Source organism: Sorex fumeus, unplaced genomic scaffold (assembly GCF_029834395.1).
Source record: "Sorex fumeus unplaced genomic scaffold, SorFum_2.1 ptg000098l, whole genome shotgun sequence".
Lineage (NCBI taxonomy): Eukaryota > Metazoa > Chordata > Mammalia > Eulipotyphla > Soricidae > Sorex > Sorex fumeus.
In genome coordinates, this window is record NW_026606155.1 from 36129894 (window position 1) to 36151674 (window position 21781).

Below are 21781 nucleotides of genomic sequence, written 5' to 3' on the forward strand. Positions count from 1 at the left end.
GCCCCTCCCCTCCCCTCTTCCGGGTCTGAGCGATGAAGCCCCGCCCCCCGCCCCCGAGACGGCCACTCTTCGGGTGTCCCGCGCGGAAAGCGGCGGCGATCGGCGGGCCTGCATCGCGCGCCGCGGGACAGCGATCGAATCCCCGGGCCGCAGGCAATGGAGAAGGCGCCGGCTGCGCCCCGGCTACCCCCACACCATCCCGGAACGCCGGTGTTGTCCGTGGTGGACATGCATACGGGCGGCGAGCCCCTGCGCATTGTCCTGGCGGGCTGTCCCGAGGTGGCTGGCCCCACGCTGCTGGCCAAGCGGCGTTACATGCGCCAGCACCTTGACCACGTACGGCGACGGCTCATGTTCGAGCCTCGGGGGCACCGGGACATGTACGGGGCTGTGCTGGTGCCCAGCGAGCTGCCGGACGCTCACCTGGGCGTCCTGTTTCTGCACAATGAGGGCTACAGCTCCATGTGTGGCCACGCCGTGCTGGCGCTAGGCCGCTTTGCGCTGGACTTCGGGCTGGTGCCGGCGCCCCCGGCTGGCGCTCGTGAGACGCGCGTCAATATCCACTGTCCCTGCGGGCTGGTGGCCGCCTTCGTGGAGTGTGAAGGCGGCCGCAGCTGTGGCCCGGTTCGCTTCCACAGTGTGCCGGCCTTTGCGCTGGCTACAGGTAAAGGCCGGGATGCTTCCGGTGCTGGGCAGGGTCACAGCTTAACTGAACTCAGGCCCAGGACACGACTAACTCCGCTAACCACGTCTCCACGCTGGAAACCAGGCAATGCAACTAACCCATTCACAAGCCTTTGCCATTAATCAGAGCGGTCGTTTTGATGTCACTGCTAATATGTCAGCATATCAGCTTGGCGAATTTGTGTGATGCATGCAATTCCGTTACCGAGTAGAAATCAACGATTCTAAGAGAATCAATCCTATGGGGTAATTTCTTTTACCCAGAGCCACCCGGTTCTCTACTTGCCAGACATTGCTCAAGTTTTCCAAGCTGGAGAGATCAAGGTTCGTTCTGGTTCAAGAAAGTGCAAAGAACAACTACCATTCCAGAGCGTTTTGGCCAGCTCAGAGTATGCTTGCTAAACATTACTCCAAGTCACTTAATGCGGCCTACTTTTTCCTCATCTGTACAATGCTTTCCCACTTTTTGAGGGTGGGTTAAACATGGACTATATTTGTAAATTATGAAGATAAAGGCATGTTTACTCTTAATCTTTAAGAACAGCAACACTGTGGTTTCAAATTTCCACAATACCTGAATCTGTGCAACCTCAGTAAATTCACTTCTTAGCCCTCTCCCTGTTTCATTTCTTACTGCTGAATTTTTGTGAGAATTCATAGTATACAGAGTAGTTAGATTTTTTGTTTTATTGTTTATTTGGGGGCCACACCCAGCTGTGCTCAGGGCTTACACCTGACTCTGGTCAAGGAATACTGCTGGCAGAGCCCAGGGGAATATATAGGGTGCAGGGGATAGAACCCAGGTCATCCAGGTACAAGGGAAGTGTCCTTCCCATTGTACTATCTTTCCAGTCCCAAGAATTCATTTAGTTTTAAAAGTAGTTCCTACCATCTGGAAGTCTGCAGGATATCCTCCAGGCATGTGAAGCCTGTCAAAGGTTTTGATGGTGTTTCTTAGTCCCGAGCCTGTAAACCATGTTAAACAGGTCACTTTGATCTATAATCTTCCCAAAGGAGCCCTCAGCTGTTGTATCAGTAAGGCGGTTTTCCTAGGCCTGGTTGAAAGGGAACCAAAGTTTAGTTACTTCACTTTGTGTTATCAGTTCATTTCTTCATCTTAAAACCACTCACATCACTGTTGGCTTGATCTCCATCCTTGAGGATATGGATTCCAGATTTCCCTCATAATGAATGACAGAGCATGACCAAGGTGCATCTTAGAGCAACCTTAGGTGACTGAAACGTACTGGAAAACTGAAAATGTGATACTACCTTACCCCTTAGTAGAAAGTAGGGTCCCATCTGCATTGGAAGGGCACTTAACAGAAACAGTTTATGTCTAGGACTGCAGCTGAGAAAAAAATCTCTCTGGTTTAACTAGCATGGGCTGGAACCACTCCACAGGGCTGGACCAGGACAGTTGGCTGCTGGAGCACAAACAACTATATGGGAGTTGGGGGCTGGCTAAGATAGGGGCTGCCGATGGTGCAAATACAGCCGTAGTGGTAGCTTCTCAGAGTATCATGGTGTGGCTGAACACTAACCAGGTGCATTAAGGAAACAGACGAAATTCTTTACCTTGAAAAAGTATGAAAGGTAAGATAGTGTAAGATACACATTGCCCCATCCTATGACCCCTCAGTGTCAACATATGTTAAACGAGGGTGACAATACCCACCTCAGGACTGCTAAGTTTATCTCCCCACTCCATTCTGCAAAGGTGACATCTCTGCTTTGTTTGTTGCATTCAAGTGCTAAGACAGTAGGCGGTATTCACTGAATAATCATTGAAGTTAGGAGACTATGTTGTGTGGGGACAGTAACAGCAAATGTGAGTATTTTGTCCTCTTAAAACCTCTATTCCCACTGGGGGGGTGGGGGGGAACTTTGACTTTAAGTGTATTCATTGCAGTCCCTCTACATTATCACCTGGATACCTCAAAACAATCAGGGGGTGGGGTGCCTATTCCATTTAACATGGGGGGGACATCAGAGCCACACTAAGCTTTCCACAATCCAGCTCTCAGTCCTTCATATTCCTCTTCCTCTTTTCCTGTTGCACCAACAAGATACATTTACAGGTTTTTTTTTTTTTGGTTACACAAGCATTTTCCTTTTTGAGAGTGAGGTGGGGGTGGAATTCAGGCAGCACTCGGAGGTGCGCTCTGAGCTTACTTCTGTCTCTGTACTCAGGGATCATGCCTTGCAGTGCTCAGCAAACCATAGGGGTTTCAAGGATTGAACCTAGGTCAGCTGTGTGCAAGGCAAGCAACCATACTTCTTGTACTATCATTTTGACCCCAGAATTTTCACTCATGTTAAAGTTGCTGTTCTAAGGTATAGTGCTAAAGGCCCTATAGGATAGCCTATAAACTGCACTCTGGTACCTTTGTAAGGCTGTGTCAATGCAGATACCAAAAATCCTTTATTTTGCACAATTTCTGAATTTTTAATCCTATTCTTCGTGTTGCATGATGTAGCCTTATCTCTCCTCATGCAGTTATTTCTTATTCTGTTTTGGAGGCTATGTCGGTGGTACTCAAGGCTTACTCCTGGCTCTGTGCTCAGAGATCACTCCTGGCAGTGCTTGGTGGACCAATCAAAGTTGGCTACATGCAAGACAAGCACCTTACCTTCTATACTATCTCTCCAGCCTACAGTTCTCTTTTCTGATGCATTTGTGGTAGCAGGTCAATTCAAAGTTCCAAGGCCTTGATGAGGAGGGCCTCTGACCCTCAACCTGCACAGTAAAACAGCACATCATCATCTACGCAGTTTGTAAGCCCTTTGCCCTAGCCTCACACTGCCCTCCTCATTGTTGCTTCTGTCACCCTTGTAGCCTCCTCTCTGTGGAGGTAAGTGGGTTTCACACGTCTCAACAGAGGCAAGAATTTCAGCCTCTTGTCTCAATCTAAAGGTCTCAATCTAGAAGAAATCTCTCTATCGATCAGGACACGAAGATGTCGCTCCTGCCACCCCTCCCCCCACAAAGAAAGACATTAAAATTGTGTTGCTGCTGTGCTAAAAACAAACTTCTTTTCAAACACATCTCTTTTAGATCTCCCAGTGGATGTTCCTGGCTATGGGAAGGTGGTAGTGGACATTGCTTATGGGGGTGCATTTTATGCATTTATTAGTGCTGAGAAGCTAGGACTCGATGTTTGTTCCGCAAAGACCAGGGACCTTGTGGATGCAGCCAGTGCGGTGACAGAAGCGGTGAAAGCTCAGGTTGGTATAGTAGCTGCTATATTAACAAATGCCCGCCCTTGTGGTGCAGAGGGAATACAAGTTACAGGTCTTTACAGAACATATATGTATTTAATTTTGTTTTGGGGCCACACTAGGCAGTGTTCAGTACTTACTCCTAGCTCTACACCAAGGGATCACTCTGAACAGGGCTCAAGGGAGCATAGAGTACTGGGGAGTGAATCCACGTTGACTGTGCAAAAGGCTAGTGCCCTGCCCACTGTACTATCTCTCTGACTCCTACCTAAATTTACCTTAATGTCTGAAATTTTAGCATTATTTACAATATATTCTATATGCCTTTTCTAAATCATAATTTTCATAATTATCAATATTATAAAAAATTAAATTATCATAGAAACTTCTGAAGCTCTGAATTTACATACGCTTTTACTCCACTAAGACCACTAATAGGGGCTGGAGCGATAGCACAGCGGGTAGGGTGTTTGCCTTGCATGTGGCTGACCTGTGTTCGATATCTCCATCCCTCTCAGAGAGCCCAGCAAGCTCAAAGAGTGTCACGCCTGCAAGGGAGAGCCTGGCAAGCTCCCTGTGGCGTATTCGATATGCCAACAACAGTAACAAGTCTCACAATAGAGACATTACTGGTGCCCTCTCGAGCAAATCGATGAACAATGAGAGGACAGTGCTACAGTGCTACTGTCACTGTCACTGTCACTGTCCTCCGTTGTTCATCAATTTGCTCGAGTGGGCCCAGTAACCTCTCCATTTTGAGACTTGTTACTGTGTTTGGCACATTGAATATGTCACGAGTAGCTTGCCAGGCTTTGCCATGAGGGTGAGATACTCAGGTAGCTTGCTGGGTTCTCCAAGAAGGGCAGAGGAATCGAACCCGGCTCAGCCGGCGGCAAGGCAAACGACCTACCGCTGTGCTACCACTCTAGCCCACAGTACTACTAAATTAGCATAAAATGTTTTTACATTATGTTTAAATGAAATCAAGAGGAAAGAAATTTTTTTTTATTTAATGAAGGAGTAATTTTAAACTTTTCACTAATGTTTGATCTTTATGCTATGGTGGCAAGTAGTAGACTTTGAGGGAGGAATGTTTTTTGAGGAAAATATGTGGGAAAATTCTTCGGTTGATAAGTTGTTTGAACTACTTTGTAAATTGCTGACCACTGACAAAAATGAAGATTTGCAGGAAGATCAAGGGGATAAGAAGGGCAGCTGAAATTGTTCTACCTTCATTCGTTAAAAAACAAAAAAAACAAACATAAACCAAACAGCCACTAAGCTAGATTCTAGAATTGGGGGTGGAGGAGAGGAACAAACTTCACCTTCAAGGAATTAGGTATGGAGGTGCAGGGAAGCAATCCCGTGGGCCATGTTAGTTTGTAATCAAGCTATTGTTGAGGTGGATCATGGTCTTTAAGACCATAGATCGTAGGAGGTCTCTTTAGATTTGCTTCAAGCACTTAGAACCTTAATCTATTTAATTGCTTTAAAAGACAGGTAAGTAGTAATGGAATCTACTAAATTTACATGAGTAAGTAAGATTATAGTTACCTTGGTCATATTCTCAGAAAGCACAGACATCCGGGAAAAATCATAATTATTCAGAAAAGAGGCAGCATTGCACATTTGGGCCTGACCATGCTCTACATTGATCAGATTTATCAGGGCATATTTTTCTTCCCTTTCTGTGTATCTGCTGTTTTTCATGACACCAACCAACTTTATATTATAGGTAAAGGTAAAGGTAAAGGTAAAGGTAAAGGCCCTCCCGTTGTTCATCGATTTGCTCGAGCGAGCCCAGTAACATCTCCATTGGAGATTTTGTTGTTACTGTGTTTGGCATATCGAATACATCACGGGCGGCTTGCCAGGCTCTGCTGTGTGGGCGAGATACTCTCGTCGGTAGCTTGCCGGGGCTCTCCGAGAGGGGCGGAGGAATCGAACTCTGGTCGGCCATGTTGGCTGCGTGCAAGGCAAACGCCCTACCACTGTGCTATCACAATCCTTTTTTATTATCTAATTGTTTTTTTTTATCTAATTGTTTCTTAAAAACTTTTATTGCTCTGGCCCTCTTCTAAATCCCTATATCTCTCAATGGTATAAACCATCTCACAATTCATAGTATTAATTTCCACATTATCCCCTTCAAGCTCCTAAAGTGAACCTATATTCTTCCTTGGTGCCTCTGAGCAGCTGTGGCCAATCTGTGGATCATTCATTCCAGACTCAGTGCTTCATAGAGAATGCGTTGGAGTGGTTCTGTGTATAAAGTAGGTATGTTTCTTTAGTTGAGGCCATATACAGGACAGCTTCTTCAGAAATAAATAAAAATGTAATAAGAATCATAACATCCAATAAAACGATATTTAGTCATCTAGTCAAAGACATCAATTTTAGTATCTTTGCCTTGACCCAATATTAACAATGATAATGGAAAAGTTGTTACAAAAGAATCCCACTTACATGTGTTATAAACTTGAAGAAAAATATTTACATGTTGTTTTTTATAATTTACAGGTTAAAATCAATCATCCTGATAGTGAAGACCTTGCTTTTTTATATGGAACAATATTGACAGATGGAAAAGATGCTTTTAGTGAGGAACCAACCACCAATATCTGTGTGTTTGCAGATGAACAGGTATTGCAACTATAATGTTTAACAAAGAACCAGGGAATATGGAACTAGATTACTAAATACTCCTAACTTCATTTATCCTGAAATAGGTTGACAGAAGTCCGACCGGCTCGGGTGTGACAGCCCGAATTGCTTTACAATATCACAAAGGACTTGTAAAACTAAACCAGATGAGAGCCTTTAAAAGCAGTGCAACTGGCTCCGTATTCACAGGGAAGGCTGTGAGGGTGAGTGACTCTCTTCGTTTCTTATTTCTATAGGTTATTTTTAATACCCAAGAGGTCCCAGTTGAGGGAACGGAGCAATAGACAGCAGGTAGGATGCTTGTACACAGCCAACATCCCATATAGTCCCCTGAGCCTGCCAGGAGTGACCTTGAGCAAAGAGACATGAGTAAATCCTGAGAACTGTTGGGTGTGGTCCCCAAACAAAACAAAACAAAAAAGGTTGAGTTTTAGAGAAGTTTCTTCACTTTGATCCTGGAAGAGAATTTTAAAGCAGGTCTGTGTAACAATCTATTTTCAACCAGTATGGTCACGGTCACGGTCCTCCCATTCTTCGTCGATTTGCTCAAGCGGGCCCAGTAACATCTCCATCGTGAGACTTGTTGTTACTGTGTTTGGCATATTGAATACGTCACAGGGAGCTTGCCAGGCTTTGCCGTGCGGGCGAGATACTCTCGGTAGCTTGCCGGGCTTGGTGTTAAAGTGTGATTCTGGGACTTCTGGGATCTCCTTTCCATGAATCAACAAGTCAAAACTATATTCATAATATAACTAAAATATTGTTGGCATTCACTTACACTCTATCATGAGTGTACATGGACTTCTCCAGAGGTTTTATGATATTATAGACCGCATGATTGAATACAGAAGCAGATATGAGAATTTAGTTATCTTCTGTAAACCAGACTTTAAGAAATTTGCAATCTATCTAGCTAAAACTGTATTATTTAGAGTATTTCAGTAGTCTTGGTCCTTAGCCATGGCATATGAAGGCTGACCTTCCTTCCTTCCTTCCTTCCTTCCTTCCTTCCTTCCTTCCTTCCTTCCTTCCTCCCTCCCTCCTACCCTCCCTCCCTCCCCCTGCCTTTCCTTTCTTCCCTTCCCTCATTTCCTCCATTTCTTCATTTCTTCTTTCACTCACTCCTCCTTCATTCCCCTTCTTGATGTTAGTGGTAACACCAGCTTCAATTCCAGGCTAAAAACTATAACCATGCTTATTTTTTGCTATCCTCCACATAAACAGTCACCAAACGTGCAATTCTACTCCAAGTCTTTCTATACATTTTGTTATTCTCCATCCTCATTTAAAATACCCTAACTAAAAAAAAAAATACCGTAACTAACTTTAGATTCAATCCATGAATTAATTTTATCCTAGTAATTTTCTGAGCATAGAATCTCTTTTCTACAAATTTATCCCTCACAGCAAATTTTTAAAACATGTGAGGGTCTACACTTTGTTCCCTTGGGTCAGAGAGATAGTACAGTGGGTAGGATATTTGCCTTGCATTTGGCCAACCCAGGTTCAATCCTTGGCATCCCATTTTGCCCCCTCCAGAGCACTTCCAGGAGTAATTCTGGAGTGCAGAGCCAGGAGTAACCCTTGAGTATCACCAGGTGCTGCCCCAAAGCCAAAAGAAAAACAAAAACCTTTTAAAACACAAATATGATTAGGTTTCTCTCCTTTCAGTACCTTTAGGACCAACCCCTGGATTTCTTTAAAATAATGAAAACAAAGAATTTGACTTTTAAGAAAAATAAAATATTAACGCAGAATCTGATATCACACTTCTTACTTTTTTTAGGAGGCAAAATGTGGTGATTTTAAAGCTGTTATAGTCGAAGTATCGGGGCAAGCTCATTACACAGGTACAGCAAGTTTTACAGTGGAAGACACCGACCCACTGAGGGATGGATTCCTTCTCAAGTGATTTACACAACTCTGAAGAACTTTCTTTTTAAAGCAATCATTACCAGCAGAGTATGTGAAAGTATTTTTACATTGAGAAGTCAATTGACATGTCTTATCTCATCAATTAACCACATTGAAGCAACAGCCCTTGGTCTCACTGGCTCCTTGTTTTAAGTATGTAAATGCGCTCGAAAAAAATGGAACAAACACCTCTTGCTGCCTACCTTCTTTAGCTTGTAGTCACCCCTATTTTCCTTCCCTTGGGGCTACTCCTATCTCTTAGTGCTCAAGGGACCATGCAGTGTTGGGGTGAAACACAGGGCTCCTGCATACATGAGCATGAGCTCAGCCCCTTGACTATCTGAGTCTTTTGTTTTTATTGCCAGGGACCAAGCCCAGAGCCTAACACATATAGGATGGACACACTATTTCTTTTTTTTTTTTTTATATACACAGCTCCTTTTATTTTTTTTTTTTTATTTTATTTTGCTTCTTGGGTCACACCAAGCGATGCTCAGAGGTTATTCCTGGCTCTGCACTCAGGAATTACTCCTGGCGGTGCTTGGGGGACCATATGGGATGCCGGGGATCGAACCCAAGTCGGCCGCATGCAAGGCAAACGCCCTACCCGCTGGGCTACTGCTCCGGCCCGGACACACTATTTCTGAGCCACATCCCTGGCCGGAGTTGCAAACCTCCTTAATCCACCTTTTAAATTACCCAGGTGGGACTGGGCTTTAAGAATCCCACCCCCAAATGTCGACTGGTTCAGCCCTTCTGGAAAACAGTATGGACGATTCTCAAAAAATTAGAAATTGAGCTCCCATTTGACCCAGCAATACCACTCCTGGGAATATATCCCAGAGAGGCAAAAATGTATAGTCGAAGTGACATCTGCACTTGTTTGTTCATTGCAGCACTCTTTACAATAGCCAGAACCTGGAAGAAACCTGAATGCCCACAAACAGATGACTGGTTAAAGAAACTTTGGTACATCTACACAATGGAGTACTATGTAGCTGTTAGAAAAGATGAAGTCATGAAATTTACATACAAGTGGTACAATATGGAAAGTATCATGTTAAGCAAAATGAGTCAGAAAGAGAGGGATAGACATAGAAAGATTGCATTCATCTGGGGAATATAAAGTAACAAATTATGAGATTAATACCCAAGAATAGCTGAGATCAGCACCAGGAGGATTACTCCATAACTTAGAGGCCAGCTGGGTATCCTAGAGGAAAGGGCAGTTCAGATAGAGAAGGGAGCACCAAATAAAGGATGTTTGGAGGATCCTCCCAGGAGGGGAGATGCATGTCGAAAGTAGACTATGGACTGAACAAGTTTGCCACTCAATGCCTCTTTTGCAGACCACAACACCCAAAAGGAGAGAGAGAACACAGGGGATTGCCCTGCCACAGAGACAGGGGGGGGATGGGGGATGGGGGTGGGAGGGATATTATCCATGGTGGTGGAAAATGGGCACTGGTGGAGGGATGGGTATCTGATCATTGTATAATTGAAACCCAAGCACAAAAAATTGTAAATCTACAACTGTAAAAAAAAAAATAAAATAAAGGGGAAAAAAAAAAGAATCCCACCACCTCCCCCGCACCGCCCCCTCAAATTCGGAAATACCTCTTTTTAACTCTAAACCATCTAAGAAGCCACATAGCTTCTCAAATAGAGGTAAAGGATAGCACTAACACAAAATCACAGCAACTTTCCAGAGAACAACTTTTTCTTTCTTTTTTGGCTTTTGAGGTCACACCTGGCAATGCACAGGGGTTACTCCTGGTGGTGCTCGGGGAACTATATGGGATGCTAGGGATCGAACCCCAGTTGGCCATGTGCAAGGCAAACGCTCTACCCTCTGTACACATCACTCTAGCCCAAAAGAACAAGTTTCTTTTCTGTGAAGTCCAACAAAAGGAAATGTCAAATACAGACAGCTTCTTTCCTAGCTGCCCAATGTGCATCACACTCTCACTCCTCTGCCCATTCTCCCATCACCCACTGAATATTTAGCCCCCTCTACTTTTCTCCATCGTTCTTTTACTCTTATCACTCAATGCTCTATCCTCACACATATGTGCATGGTTTTCTCACTTGTAGAGGCTGGCAATTTCCAGATTTCTAAATCCCGAGGTCCAAAGCCATGCTGGAATCACTACATAGAAGACAAACCAAGCTTTCTTTCACCTAGAAATGAGCCCCACCTCCCAGATGCCCTAACTTAATTGGTTAGTGGCTCTATCAGACAGTCAGGCAGGTAGGAAATTGGGGTGTCTCCTTTTCTCATTATTCATGCCCTGTCTGCTGATTATCCTGTCTGTGGGTCTGGCCATTTGTTCCTTCCTCCTTTTGTACATAATATTCTTTTCCTTTGGCAAACTGCCCAAGCCCTGCATACAGTCTGCATGCAACCTGGCTGGGCTGTTAACACAAGAACATACCAATCCGACTCTCCTCCAGGACCTATTTAAGTCTGAAAAAAAAAAAAGACAGAAACTGACTCATTATGGTAGTGCCCACAGGAGATCACCCTGGGTTAGTTTTTTCTAACTGATTTTTCATTCTTGAAACTGGTTGTTAAGACTTCCCTTTTGTAATCTGAACTCCCCAGTCCTTCTAGTAAATTCCTTTTTTTTTTTTTTTTGAGACAGGGCCCTCACTGTTCTTACCGCTTTTATCCAGAGATGTTATTATATATGTTACCTCCTTAAGCTCTCCTCTCCTTCTTCCCTATAATGCCTTTATTCACACTCTTATTTCTGCCACTAGTTATTAAAGTGCCCTTTCTTAACTTCTCATCCAGTTTCCAGATTCTCCTATGTCATTCAAAAGTACTTATTTGTGTATCTAGCAGTTTTCTAGGGTGGTAAGCGCCAGGTAGCTATATAAAAAGGCAAAGAGAAAATGGTTGAGTTTGAGGTGCTTTTCACAGCAAGGGAAGATGCTACATAGAAAGATAAGAGGGTTGGGATCAGAGCTTTAATTCTTGAAGCCCTAAGAGACTAGGCCTTGATGGACTCCAGCAGATGGTGTGTGTGTGTGTGTGTGTGTGTGTGTGTGTGTGTGTGCGCGCAAGCAGGGATGTGACACAAGTGGTAGAGCATTAGCCTTGCTTGTGGGAAGCCTGAGTATTATCACCAGCATGTGTAGCCCATGAGCACCACTATAATCACAGAAATAACAAAACTGAACAGAAAGTCAGATGGAAGAACTCAGAGGACAATCAGGCAAACAAGGAAGTGGGAAATCCAGGAGCATATGAAGTCACTCTAGTCTGTCTAAACTATATCTACTAAACATGCCCCTTTGTTTAAACTTCACTTGTGGCTGATGCCTTCACCCAATCATCCCTCCTTCTAGTAAATTCCTTGCTGTTGTTGAAGCTCACTCAACAGAGCATGAATTTGTTTTTCAACAACAAAAACCTTGAAAAAAAGTCACGTATTTCCTCTTCATTCCCTGCTCTCATGTATTCTAGGGGAAACTTTTCTTTCACCAGTACCCAAGTCAAGAACTTAAACATCAACCTTCATATTTTGCACAAATGTCCCTTTTTTCTTTTCCTGGAGAGTCTAGTATCACACTGAGTGGTCTCAATCAGCTACCCTAGGAAGTCAGAGCCATCAATTTTCACTCTGATATTCTTTTCTTTTCTTTCTTTCTTTCTCTTTCTTTCTTTCTTTCTTTCTTTCTTTCTTTCTTTCTTTCTTCTTTTTTTGCATCACATCTGGCGATGCACAGGGGTTACTCCTGGCTCTTCACTCAGGAATTACTCCTGGTGGTATTCGGGGGACCATATGGGATGCTGGGAATTGAACCCTGACCAGCCATGTGCAAGGCAAACACCCTACCCACTGCACTCTGATATCCTTAAACAATACAGATGCTATTGTAACACATTTGTGTTACCTGAGACCTTCTTTAGTGCTTGGATCCTTATGTATTATTTTTGAAAATCTTGCACAGAGATTTGTTAAATACATGTTTGTTGTTTGGTTCAGTGGATTTCAACTGGGATTGTCCTCCAACCCAATGGCCATCTGGTGGTGTCTGAAGAATAGTTTTAGTTGTCACTATTGGCATTTGTCTTGTGACTAAAGACTATGACTACTGTAAACATCCTACAATGCATAGAGTAGCCCCACGTGGAAGAATGACCTGACTCAAAATGTCAGTAACAGCTAGGCTGAGAAATGGAGTTTCCTTTTAGCACCTTAAAAGAACTTTTACTTACTCTGTAAATTTCCAGGACATTTTTTCTCACTAAAATCAGCACCCCAAAACACTAATACCATTTATTCCAAGACCTGTAAATCTTAAACTTATTAGATGTCCTTTGTTTTTCAAACGTGACTGTGTTTCAGAATCTTCTGGAGTGCATGTGGCTGGGTCCCATCCCTGATTTCACATTCAGTTTGGGAGTCTGAGAACTTGCATTTCTTAAAAGCACCTAAGGGTTTGTGGCCTGTTCAAGGTCCCTATTTTGCGAAGGATCGCTGTAGAGCAGGGCTTCCTAAACTTTTCCCACTCATGATCCTTTTTGACTGAGAAATTTTTATGCAACCCTAGGTATATGAAATGGATTTAGTTTCTAAAAAGAAACCAATCATTTCCTGAGAATAAATCATAAGCTTATCATAAAAACATTTTTATGATCCCCACAACATTCAGTTATGAGATGGCTGTAACCCCCGGTTCAAGGCTTTAGAAAATGTGAGTTTCTCGCGCACAACCTCCCCCTCCCCCTTACTAGTCTTACATATCATCCCCCTAAATTTAAGGTGTAGCTTTCGGAGGCATCCAGATCCTTCTTTCTTATGCATTGGTAGAGTTTAATCTCAAAACATACACATTCTGACAGCAGGTAGGATGCTTGCCTTCTCCTTGGCCCTTTTAGGTTTGATCCTCCAAATCTCATATGGTCCTGCTGAGCCGGTCTTGAGTGGTATCTGAGCACAAAGCACAGTCAGAACTGAGCATTTGTATGTGTGACCCTTAAACCCAACCCAATCCAACACACACACAAACACACACACCCCTTCTCGGACAGCTGAGGACGTTGGCCAGTTGAGCAAAGGACTGGGTCTTCCCCTCTCACCCCTAAATACACATGTGAGCTGTTACGGCCCTGACTTCCAGGCCTTTGAACAGAGGCTACCCTCTGTACTCTGGCTTCCCAGAGCACCGCTTGGGGAGTTTCTATCCCGAGGGCCATGCTGCCTCCTGCAGGCACCAGGATGCCCGTACCCACGACTTCTGCAACTCTGGGTTCTACCCAGTCTCCTGAGGTTTTAAAAGCTCACGAGGGGATTCTGTTGCAAGCTCAAGTCTGAGAGCGCCTGGGTTCAATGATGGTGCCCTTGAATTCCGGCTTTGGGTTGTTTGCACCTTTCTAAATTCCACTCCCACCTGCACACATCAGAACACCCTAAGGAAGCAGTCTTTGCTCCGCCTCCGGACCCCCAAACCCTCCCAGTATCCAACCCGAAAGGCTGCAGTGAACCCCTGATGAAATGGCTCATCTCTGCGAGCCAGTTCTGTCCCTAGGGCCGACAGAGGTCCCAGGAGGCCGACCGGGGAGCCCCGAGGTCCAGCAGAGACCCGCCGCGGCGCGCCGCCCTTTCTCGGAGGGCACCGGGCCCGCCTCCCGCCCCGCGCGCTGCGTAAACACGCGTTTCCCAGGGCAACGCCTGGAAGCCACGTCAAAAGCATCGCGGGGCTCCGCCGACAGCCGCCGTGGCTGGCGAGCCCCAGTCCAGCCGCGGCCTCTCGCCGGGCCCCGTCCCTCTGTGCGGGATGTACGGACCCGCGGCGGCCGCCGGGCCCCATGGAGAAGCCGCCGCCGCCGCCGCCGCCGCCGCCGCGCCCGCCCGTGAGCATGGCCTGGCCGGGCATCCCGCACCCCGGCGGCCCCTCCGCGGCCGCCTCTCCTGGCGGGACTTCCTCCTCCTCCACCGCGACGGCGGCCGCGCTCTCCTTCAGCTCCGTGGCCTCCGCAGCGGCCGCGGTGCTGGGGAACCAGAGCGCGGGGACTGGGGGCGACAGCGCTGGCGCCTCGCCTGGTGGCAGGCCCGGGACACCGGCGGCGGCGGCGGCGGAGAGGCCACCGCCAGGCCCCGGGGCGGCGCCGCTGCTGTCGCACGGGGCGGCGGTGGCGGCCCAGGCGCTGTTCCTCCTCCTCATCTTCCTGCTGTCTAGTGTGGGCAACGGCGCGGTGCTGGGGGTGATCGTGAAGCACCGGCAGCTCCGCACCGTCACCAACGCCTTCATCTTGTCCCTCTCCCTGTCGGATCTGCTCACGGCGCTGCTCTGCTTGCCCGCCGCCTTCCTGGACCTCTTCACGCGCCCCGGGGGCTCGGCGGCAGCCCCCGCCGCCGCCGCCGCCGCCCCCGCGGGGCCCTGGCGCGGCTTCTGCGCCGCCTGCCGCTTCTGCAGCTCGTGCTTCGGCATCGTGTCCACGCTCAGCGTGGCGCTCATCGCGCTAGACCGCTACTGCGCCATCGTGCGGCCGCCGCGGGACAAGCTGGGCCGCCGCCGCGCGCTGCAGCTGCTGGCGGGCGCCTGGCTGGCGGCGCTGGGCTTCTCGCTGCCCTGGGAGCGGCTGCGCGCGCCCCGCGAGCCGCCGGCGGCGCAGAGCTTCCACGGCTGCCTGTACCGGACCTCCCCGGACCCCGCGCAGCTGGGCGCCGCCTACAGCGTGGCGCTGGTGGTGGCCTGCTACCTGCTGCCGTTCCTGCTCATGTGCTTCTGCCACTACCGCATCGCCCGGACCGTGCGCCTGGCGACCGTGCGCGTGCGGCCCGTGCCCACCTACGCGCGCGTGCTGCGCTTCTTCGGCGAGGTGCGCACCGCCACCACCGTGATGCTCCTGATTGTCTTCGTCATCGGCTGCTGGGGGCCCTACTGTCTCTTGGTGTTGCTGGCCGCCGCCCGCCGCGCTCCCTCCACGCAGCCCCCCTCGCTCCTCTACGTGGGGGCGGTCTGGCTGACCTGGGCCAATGGGGCCATCAACCCTGTCATCTATGTCATCCGCAACCCCAACATTTCCGTGCTGCTAAGGCGCGGCCGGGAGGAGGGCTACCGGACTCGAAATGTGGACGCCTTCCTGCCCACCCGGGGCGCCGGGCCACCAGCCAGAAGCCGCAATCGCCTTAGAAACCGCTATGCCAACCGGCTGGGGGCTTGCAGCAGGGTACCCACTTCCAACGGGGGCGGCGGGGCGGGAGGGGACGTGGCCCTGTGGGCTCGCAAAAACCCAGTGGTACTTTTCTACCGGGAGGGGCCACCGGAGCCTGTGACAGCGGTGGCCACTCAGCCTAAATCTGAAGCCGGGGATACCAGCCTGTAAGAAGGGTTAGGATGTACAGCTTGTAAAAGGCAACATCTCACCCTCTTTGTTTAATGAGCCAGGATTCCCGGGAGAATCGTCCGTGCATTTCATAAAGCCAAACATATTAGAAGAGATAGAGAAAGAGAGAGAGAAAGAGAGAGAGAGAGAGACAGAGGGGAAGGCTTACCGCTTTCCCCAAACAACAGACGTACAAGACAAAGACCCCTTCTTCAAAATGTCAAAAGGAATGTAAAATGCAAAAATTAAAGCAATCTTAAACCACACAAGCAGCATTGTGAACTTCATGTATCCCCAATATAACCAAAAATGAAATTCACAATTACTGAAAAGCTCGTATTATAGGACTCACATTGTAGAAAACAAACCATCAAATGCAACCAATATTTGTTTAAGAACGTAGAGTTTCATTCAGGGAAGCATGGAAACTTTAGAATTGCTTGGGGGTTCTGGGATATCACCAGCATTCAACAAAACATAACATTTCCAGAACTTGCCCTTCTGACACATGCTTTGGGTGCTTAGGTTGGGAGCAGAAAATTTTTATCCCTTGTCCCTCTAATAATCTATTTTGGAAAATTAAAAATTCACTTCTCATTTTAAAACCATTTTGCAGTTTGAAAGGATAGCTTATTACTAGATGAAACCCAATCCTCTGAAGTACAAATATAAATATAATGTCACTGATTAAAAAAAATTCCCTGGTCAAAGTGATAGTACAGTGGGTAGGGAACTTGCCCTGCACACGATAGCCCTGGTTCAATCCCCAGCCCTGCCGGCAACCCTGAGCAATGTCTGGTGTGGCTCCAAAAAAAAAATAATAAAAAATTTTTTAATTCCCCAAATTATTTTGAAAAAATTAATGTCACCCATTCTATTACTCAAATTCTGGGGCTTATCCTACTTCTAGAATTACCTGTCTTAAGGAATTTGGAGACTTTATCCTTAAGCTAACCTGTCACATTTTTTTCATAATAATTTGGGGGATGTTGCTTTCCAATAAAAAACTTTGTGACAGTTTTTTCTTTTATCTGAATTTGATGTTTCAATACAGTCAAATGTAATTTGACGTTAGATTGAATCAGCCATGTAACGCCACATACATGTGCTCACATACAATTATATATGTGGATATATACATTGAAAGTTCACTGGATAGCCAGTGTGACTTAAGAGAAAGGGATTCAAAAGAGGTATCCAGAAAATATTTTTGAGAAATGGTTGCATTCTTTATAGAGCTTTCAAAGATATTTACTGTATCACTGTATCACTGTCATCTCGTTGTCCATAGGTTTGCTCAGGCACCAGTAATGTCTCCATTCGTCCCAGCCCTGAGATATTAGCAGCCTCTACTTACTCATCCTTCCCAACGGTGCTGTATTGAAGGCTCTTTCAGGGTCAGGAGAATGAGACCCTTTATTGTTACTGTTTTTGGCATATCAAATACGCCATAGAGAGCTTGCCAGGCTCTGCTGTGCGGGTGGGATTCTCTTGTTAACCTGTCAGGCTCTCCGAGAGGGACGGAGAATGTATAGAAGAGAATACAAGCAAGTATGTTAAAATCAGCGGTAGGGCGTTCGCCTTACAAGCAGCCAACATGGCTGATCCGAGTTCGATTCCTCCGCCCCTCTCGGAGAGCCCGGCAAGCTACTGAGAGTATTCGATATGCCAGACACAGTAACAACAAAGTCTCCAATGGAGACGTTACTGGAGCCCGCTCGAGCAAATCGACGATCAACGGGAGGGCCTTTACCTTTTACCTATGTTAAAATCAAACATGTGTGCTGTTTTAGGTACATCAGTGGGCTAGACTATATATAGACTATAGTCTCTATGGGATTACACAACACCGGACGCAACTTGTGGTGTGACTGCCAAGCTACTGGGAAATGGGAGATCTGGGTGGAGGAAAATTACATGAATTTGTTTTTCAAATGAAGAACTGGAGAGCTAGACCAGGAGTTAAGATACTTGCTTTGCTTGTGACTACAGGGATTACAGCATTCATAGCCCCAGTTCAAATCCTGAATGTAGTCCCCAAGCAATGCATATCCCCTGAGTATTACTGCATATGGTCCAGCTTCTTGCCCAAAATGATCACTCATTTATAGATATGACCTAAAATAATGTAGTCTTTATTAGAGAGGTGGGATAGATATGGAATTATTCTCTCCAGTAAGATATTAGTAATTTAGGCATAAAATAAGAGAGGTACTTTAGTTAAGTAGAAATATCTTCAGAAATAAGCAAAAGAAAAATGCTTCTTAAAATTTCAAAATCACAGCTCAGGAATTGTGTGCGAAATTTCTCACATTAAATCCCACTGTCCATGGAATCATTTGCTCAGAACTTTAAAAGAAAGTATTGTGCATTCTCCATTTTATCCTTCTTACATCTTGATTCTCTTTTCATCAATGTTTTATAGCCTTGAACAGTTTCTTTTAACTAGATATGAAATGACATCATTTCTAGTAATTTCAGTAGCTGTCTTTATTCCCCTGTAAAGTATATAGTTGTTAATCAGTATTTTTGCAGGAATGATGAGGGTAAATCATTATTTTGTAATTAAAGATGGAAATATATTGTTAATTGCAGAGCTAAAGATATTTAATGTTTCATCATAATCAGGTTTATAAATCATAATTTTCTTAATGTAGTACAAGTATATAATATACCTCCTCTTTCCACTAATAATAATAACCTACAGAGTTGCAATTGAACTAATACTTCATATACGATCTACCAAATTTGCCTGTAAAAGGCAGAAGAGTTGTGTATTTTTGGCATTGAGATAAAATGGAATTCGTTTCTGAATTGAGATTTGAGACTGAGATTCAAATTCCAAGCATAAAAAGTATTATCAAATGGGAATTCAGCAGAATATGAGTAAAGGGCAGAAGAGTTAAAGATTTTAGGGGAAGAAAGCAAGCATTGTTGCAAAATAGGATATTGCCTGAAAAATATGGAATAAAATATATAAAAATAATAATGAATCTAAATAAACGTGGTTTGTAAATGAAGGAAAAATAAGAGGGATTGCAAATGACTAAGAGATGGCATGAAGGACCTTAGGTAGAAAAGGAATTCCATACCAAATCCCCAGTGGGAGGAAATTTTAAGAAAGGGTGGCTTGTCAAAAAAACCATTCATTCTGTTTGTGGGTCCATGAGTCATGGTTAGCAGGAATGCAGGGAGCAGAAAGTTGCTGATAAATACTGAACACTGTGCTGCGTGATGCCTGTTTTATTTTTTGCTCTTGTTTTTGTTTTTTTTAAAATTCAAATAACTGATCAGCAGGAATTGTATTTGAAATGTCTTCTGGTTATAAACCCACATTCTCTTTTCTATCACAGAAAGGTCAATGGATAGAGACGAGCTATAACACCAAAATTACCATCACCACTACCATCATCATCACTGAAACTACCATCATCACTACCCACCACCTTTACCCCCACTACCATTGTCACTATCATCACCATCACTACCATCATCATCAAAACCATTACCACCATCACAATGACCACCATCATCACCACCACTATCACTATCACCACTACCATAATTAAAACCACCTACCACCATCACCGCAACCACCATCATCACTATCAGAATCACCACTATCAAAACCATCACCACAACCATCACCATGACCACCATCACTACTACTACCACTGTACCATTATTAAAACCACCACCACCATTAAAACTGCCACCACTAATACCACCAATACCACCATCACCATCACCACCACAACTACCATGAACTCCCTGATGGATAATGGTGGTTATAATTATGATCACCATCACCACCCTCGCTAACACTTCCATCATCACCAACAAAAGAACATTCACTACCACCAACACCATCATAACCACCATCTTCCATTATTCTACTTTATAAAGGAAAACGTCCTGGGTTCTAAGAACACTAAAAGTAGAAATCATAGTGCATGCCCTGAAATGACCTACAATCCAATTAAGCACCTTGTGCATTATAAAAAATATAATAAGGACTTGAACTTAACTGTGGGGAAGAAAAGGTAAAACATTTTTAGAAGTGGACATCAAAGGAGATGGGTTTGGGTAAAATGCTTTGTAAATAAAGGACAGCAAACAAGCTGGTCCAGACATACATGCATAGAGACAAAACAGAAAGCCTTGAATTAACAGATGGAGTGTGGGGGGAATCTCTCACATTTAATACTTAGGTCTTGACTTAAATACATGATTATGGTGACTGTGGGGCAAAGGGGTAAGAAGTCATGAAAATACTGGAATGTGTTAACTATTACGTAACAAAAACTACTATGTACTCTTTCACACATCATTTTGCTCACATCATGAGTACTTAATTTAAATAAAATAATAGTAACAAGCATAACACATCTGTTCCCCTGTGGCTTATAGAAGAGGTACTTGTCACCTTCTCCTCCTTTTCCTTCTTCTTGCTCTTCCTCTTCCTCTTCCTCCTTCCTCCTTGTCCTCGTCCTCCTTTTTCTCCTCCTCCCCCTTCAGTACTTATAACTGATAGACTTTGAGAATCACCCTCCCCTTATCTGTTACTGTTGTTAGCAATATGAGCTCATGAAAATATAAATATGACTCTTTTTTTCTCTCCTCTCTTTTCTCTCCTCTCTTTTCTCTCCTCTCTTTTCCCTTGTGCAGAACTTGACATGGAAACCACATATCAGAACTAGATCACAGCGGGGAAAGCAGCTGTCAAAATCCAGACTTTGACTATAGATCTCATTCCACTCATTTCAGACGCTAGTGGCCCCTTGGAGGCAAGACTCAAAATAGTCTCCAATAGTGACCCTTTTACCACTCCCCCTGGCACCCACTTCCACCCAATGTAGACAGTAGATCTCCAATCTAAACAGGTATGGACAATGGCCAAAATCTGGAAACAACCTGAGTGCCTGAGAACAGATGATTAGAAAAAGAAACTATGGTACATCTATATAATGGAATACTATGTCGCTGTTAGGAAAAATGAAGTCATGAAATTGGCTTCTAAATGGACAAACATGGAAAGTATCGTGCTGAGTGAAATGAGTCAGAAGGAGAGGGACATAGATAGAATGATTGCACTCATTTGTGGGACATTAAAAAAATCACATAGTATGAGACAGGAGAAACCCAAGGACAGGAGAAACACAGCCCAGGAGGATTGGTCCATGGTTGGAAGTGGAAGCCTGCCTCTGGTACTGGAGGTGAAAGCAGCTGGGATAGAGAAGGGACCACTATGGCAATGATTATTGAAAATGATCACTCTGGATAAGAACTGAATGCTGAAATTAGGTAAAGGAACAAAGACGATAATCTCTCTGTATCTGTATTGCAAACTGTGATGCCCAAAAGGAAGAAGAGAGAGAGAGAGAAAGAGAGAGAGAGAGAGGAATGAGAGAGAGACAGAGAGGATGTGTTTGTGTGCGTGCGTGCATGTGTGTGTGTTGTGTGTGTGAGAGAGAGAGAAAGAAAGAGAGAGAGAGAGAGAGAGAGAGAGAGAGAAGAAAAGTGCCAGTGGCAACAACAGCAGAAGCCCTGGAAGGGACCAGGTCCGGGGTCAGGGCTGCTACCATTTACAGTCTGGGCACTCTGCAGCCACCAGTTCAGCAGAGCCTGACAGGGGGCACATGCCCTCAACATGGATCTCCAGACAGTTGGTGCTCAGGGAGGTTTTCCTGCACAATATGCTATAGGTGACATGGGCTGGCCTCAGGAAGAAAAGGTGGTAGAGGTAGGAGGTAGGAGGGAAACGGTGAGAAATGTGTACTGGTGGAAGGATGGTTGTTGGAACATTGTATAACTGAAACCCCATCATGAACAGCTTTGTAACTGTGTATCTCACAGTGATTCAATTTTAAAAAACAACAGGTGTTGAAGTGTCAGTGAGGCAGAAAGGGGTAGCCAGGGTTATGCCTCTGCTGAGAATGGTTTCTCATTCAGTTT

At 45.2% G+C, this 21781-nt stretch overlaps 2 protein-coding genes across 2 annotated transcripts; both read left to right on the plus strand.

Moving 5' to 3' along the window:
- The first annotated feature begins 12 nt into the window (after positions 1-12).
- Positions 13-8601, plus strand: L3HYPDH (trans-L-3-hydroxyproline dehydratase). Its single transcript, XM_056134187.1, has 5 exons — positions 13-664; positions 3743-3912; positions 6427-6549; positions 6636-6773; positions 8357-8601. Exons 1-5 carry the CDS (start codon positions 157-159, stop codon positions 8480-8482), a joined length of 1065 nt encoding a protein of 354 aa, XP_055990162.1. The 5' UTR covers positions 13-156; the 3' UTR covers positions 8483-8601.
- A 5596-nt stretch (positions 8602-14197) lies between these two features.
- GPR135 (G protein-coupled receptor 135) lies at positions 14198-16228 on the plus strand. The gene has a single exon (XM_056133894.1). The coding sequence runs from the start codon at positions 14306-14308 to the stop codon at positions 15824-15826; it is 1521 nt and encodes a 506-aa protein (XP_055989869.1). The 5' UTR covers positions 14198-14305; the 3' UTR covers positions 15827-16228.
- The last annotated feature ends 5553 nt before the right edge of the window (positions 16229-21781 follow it).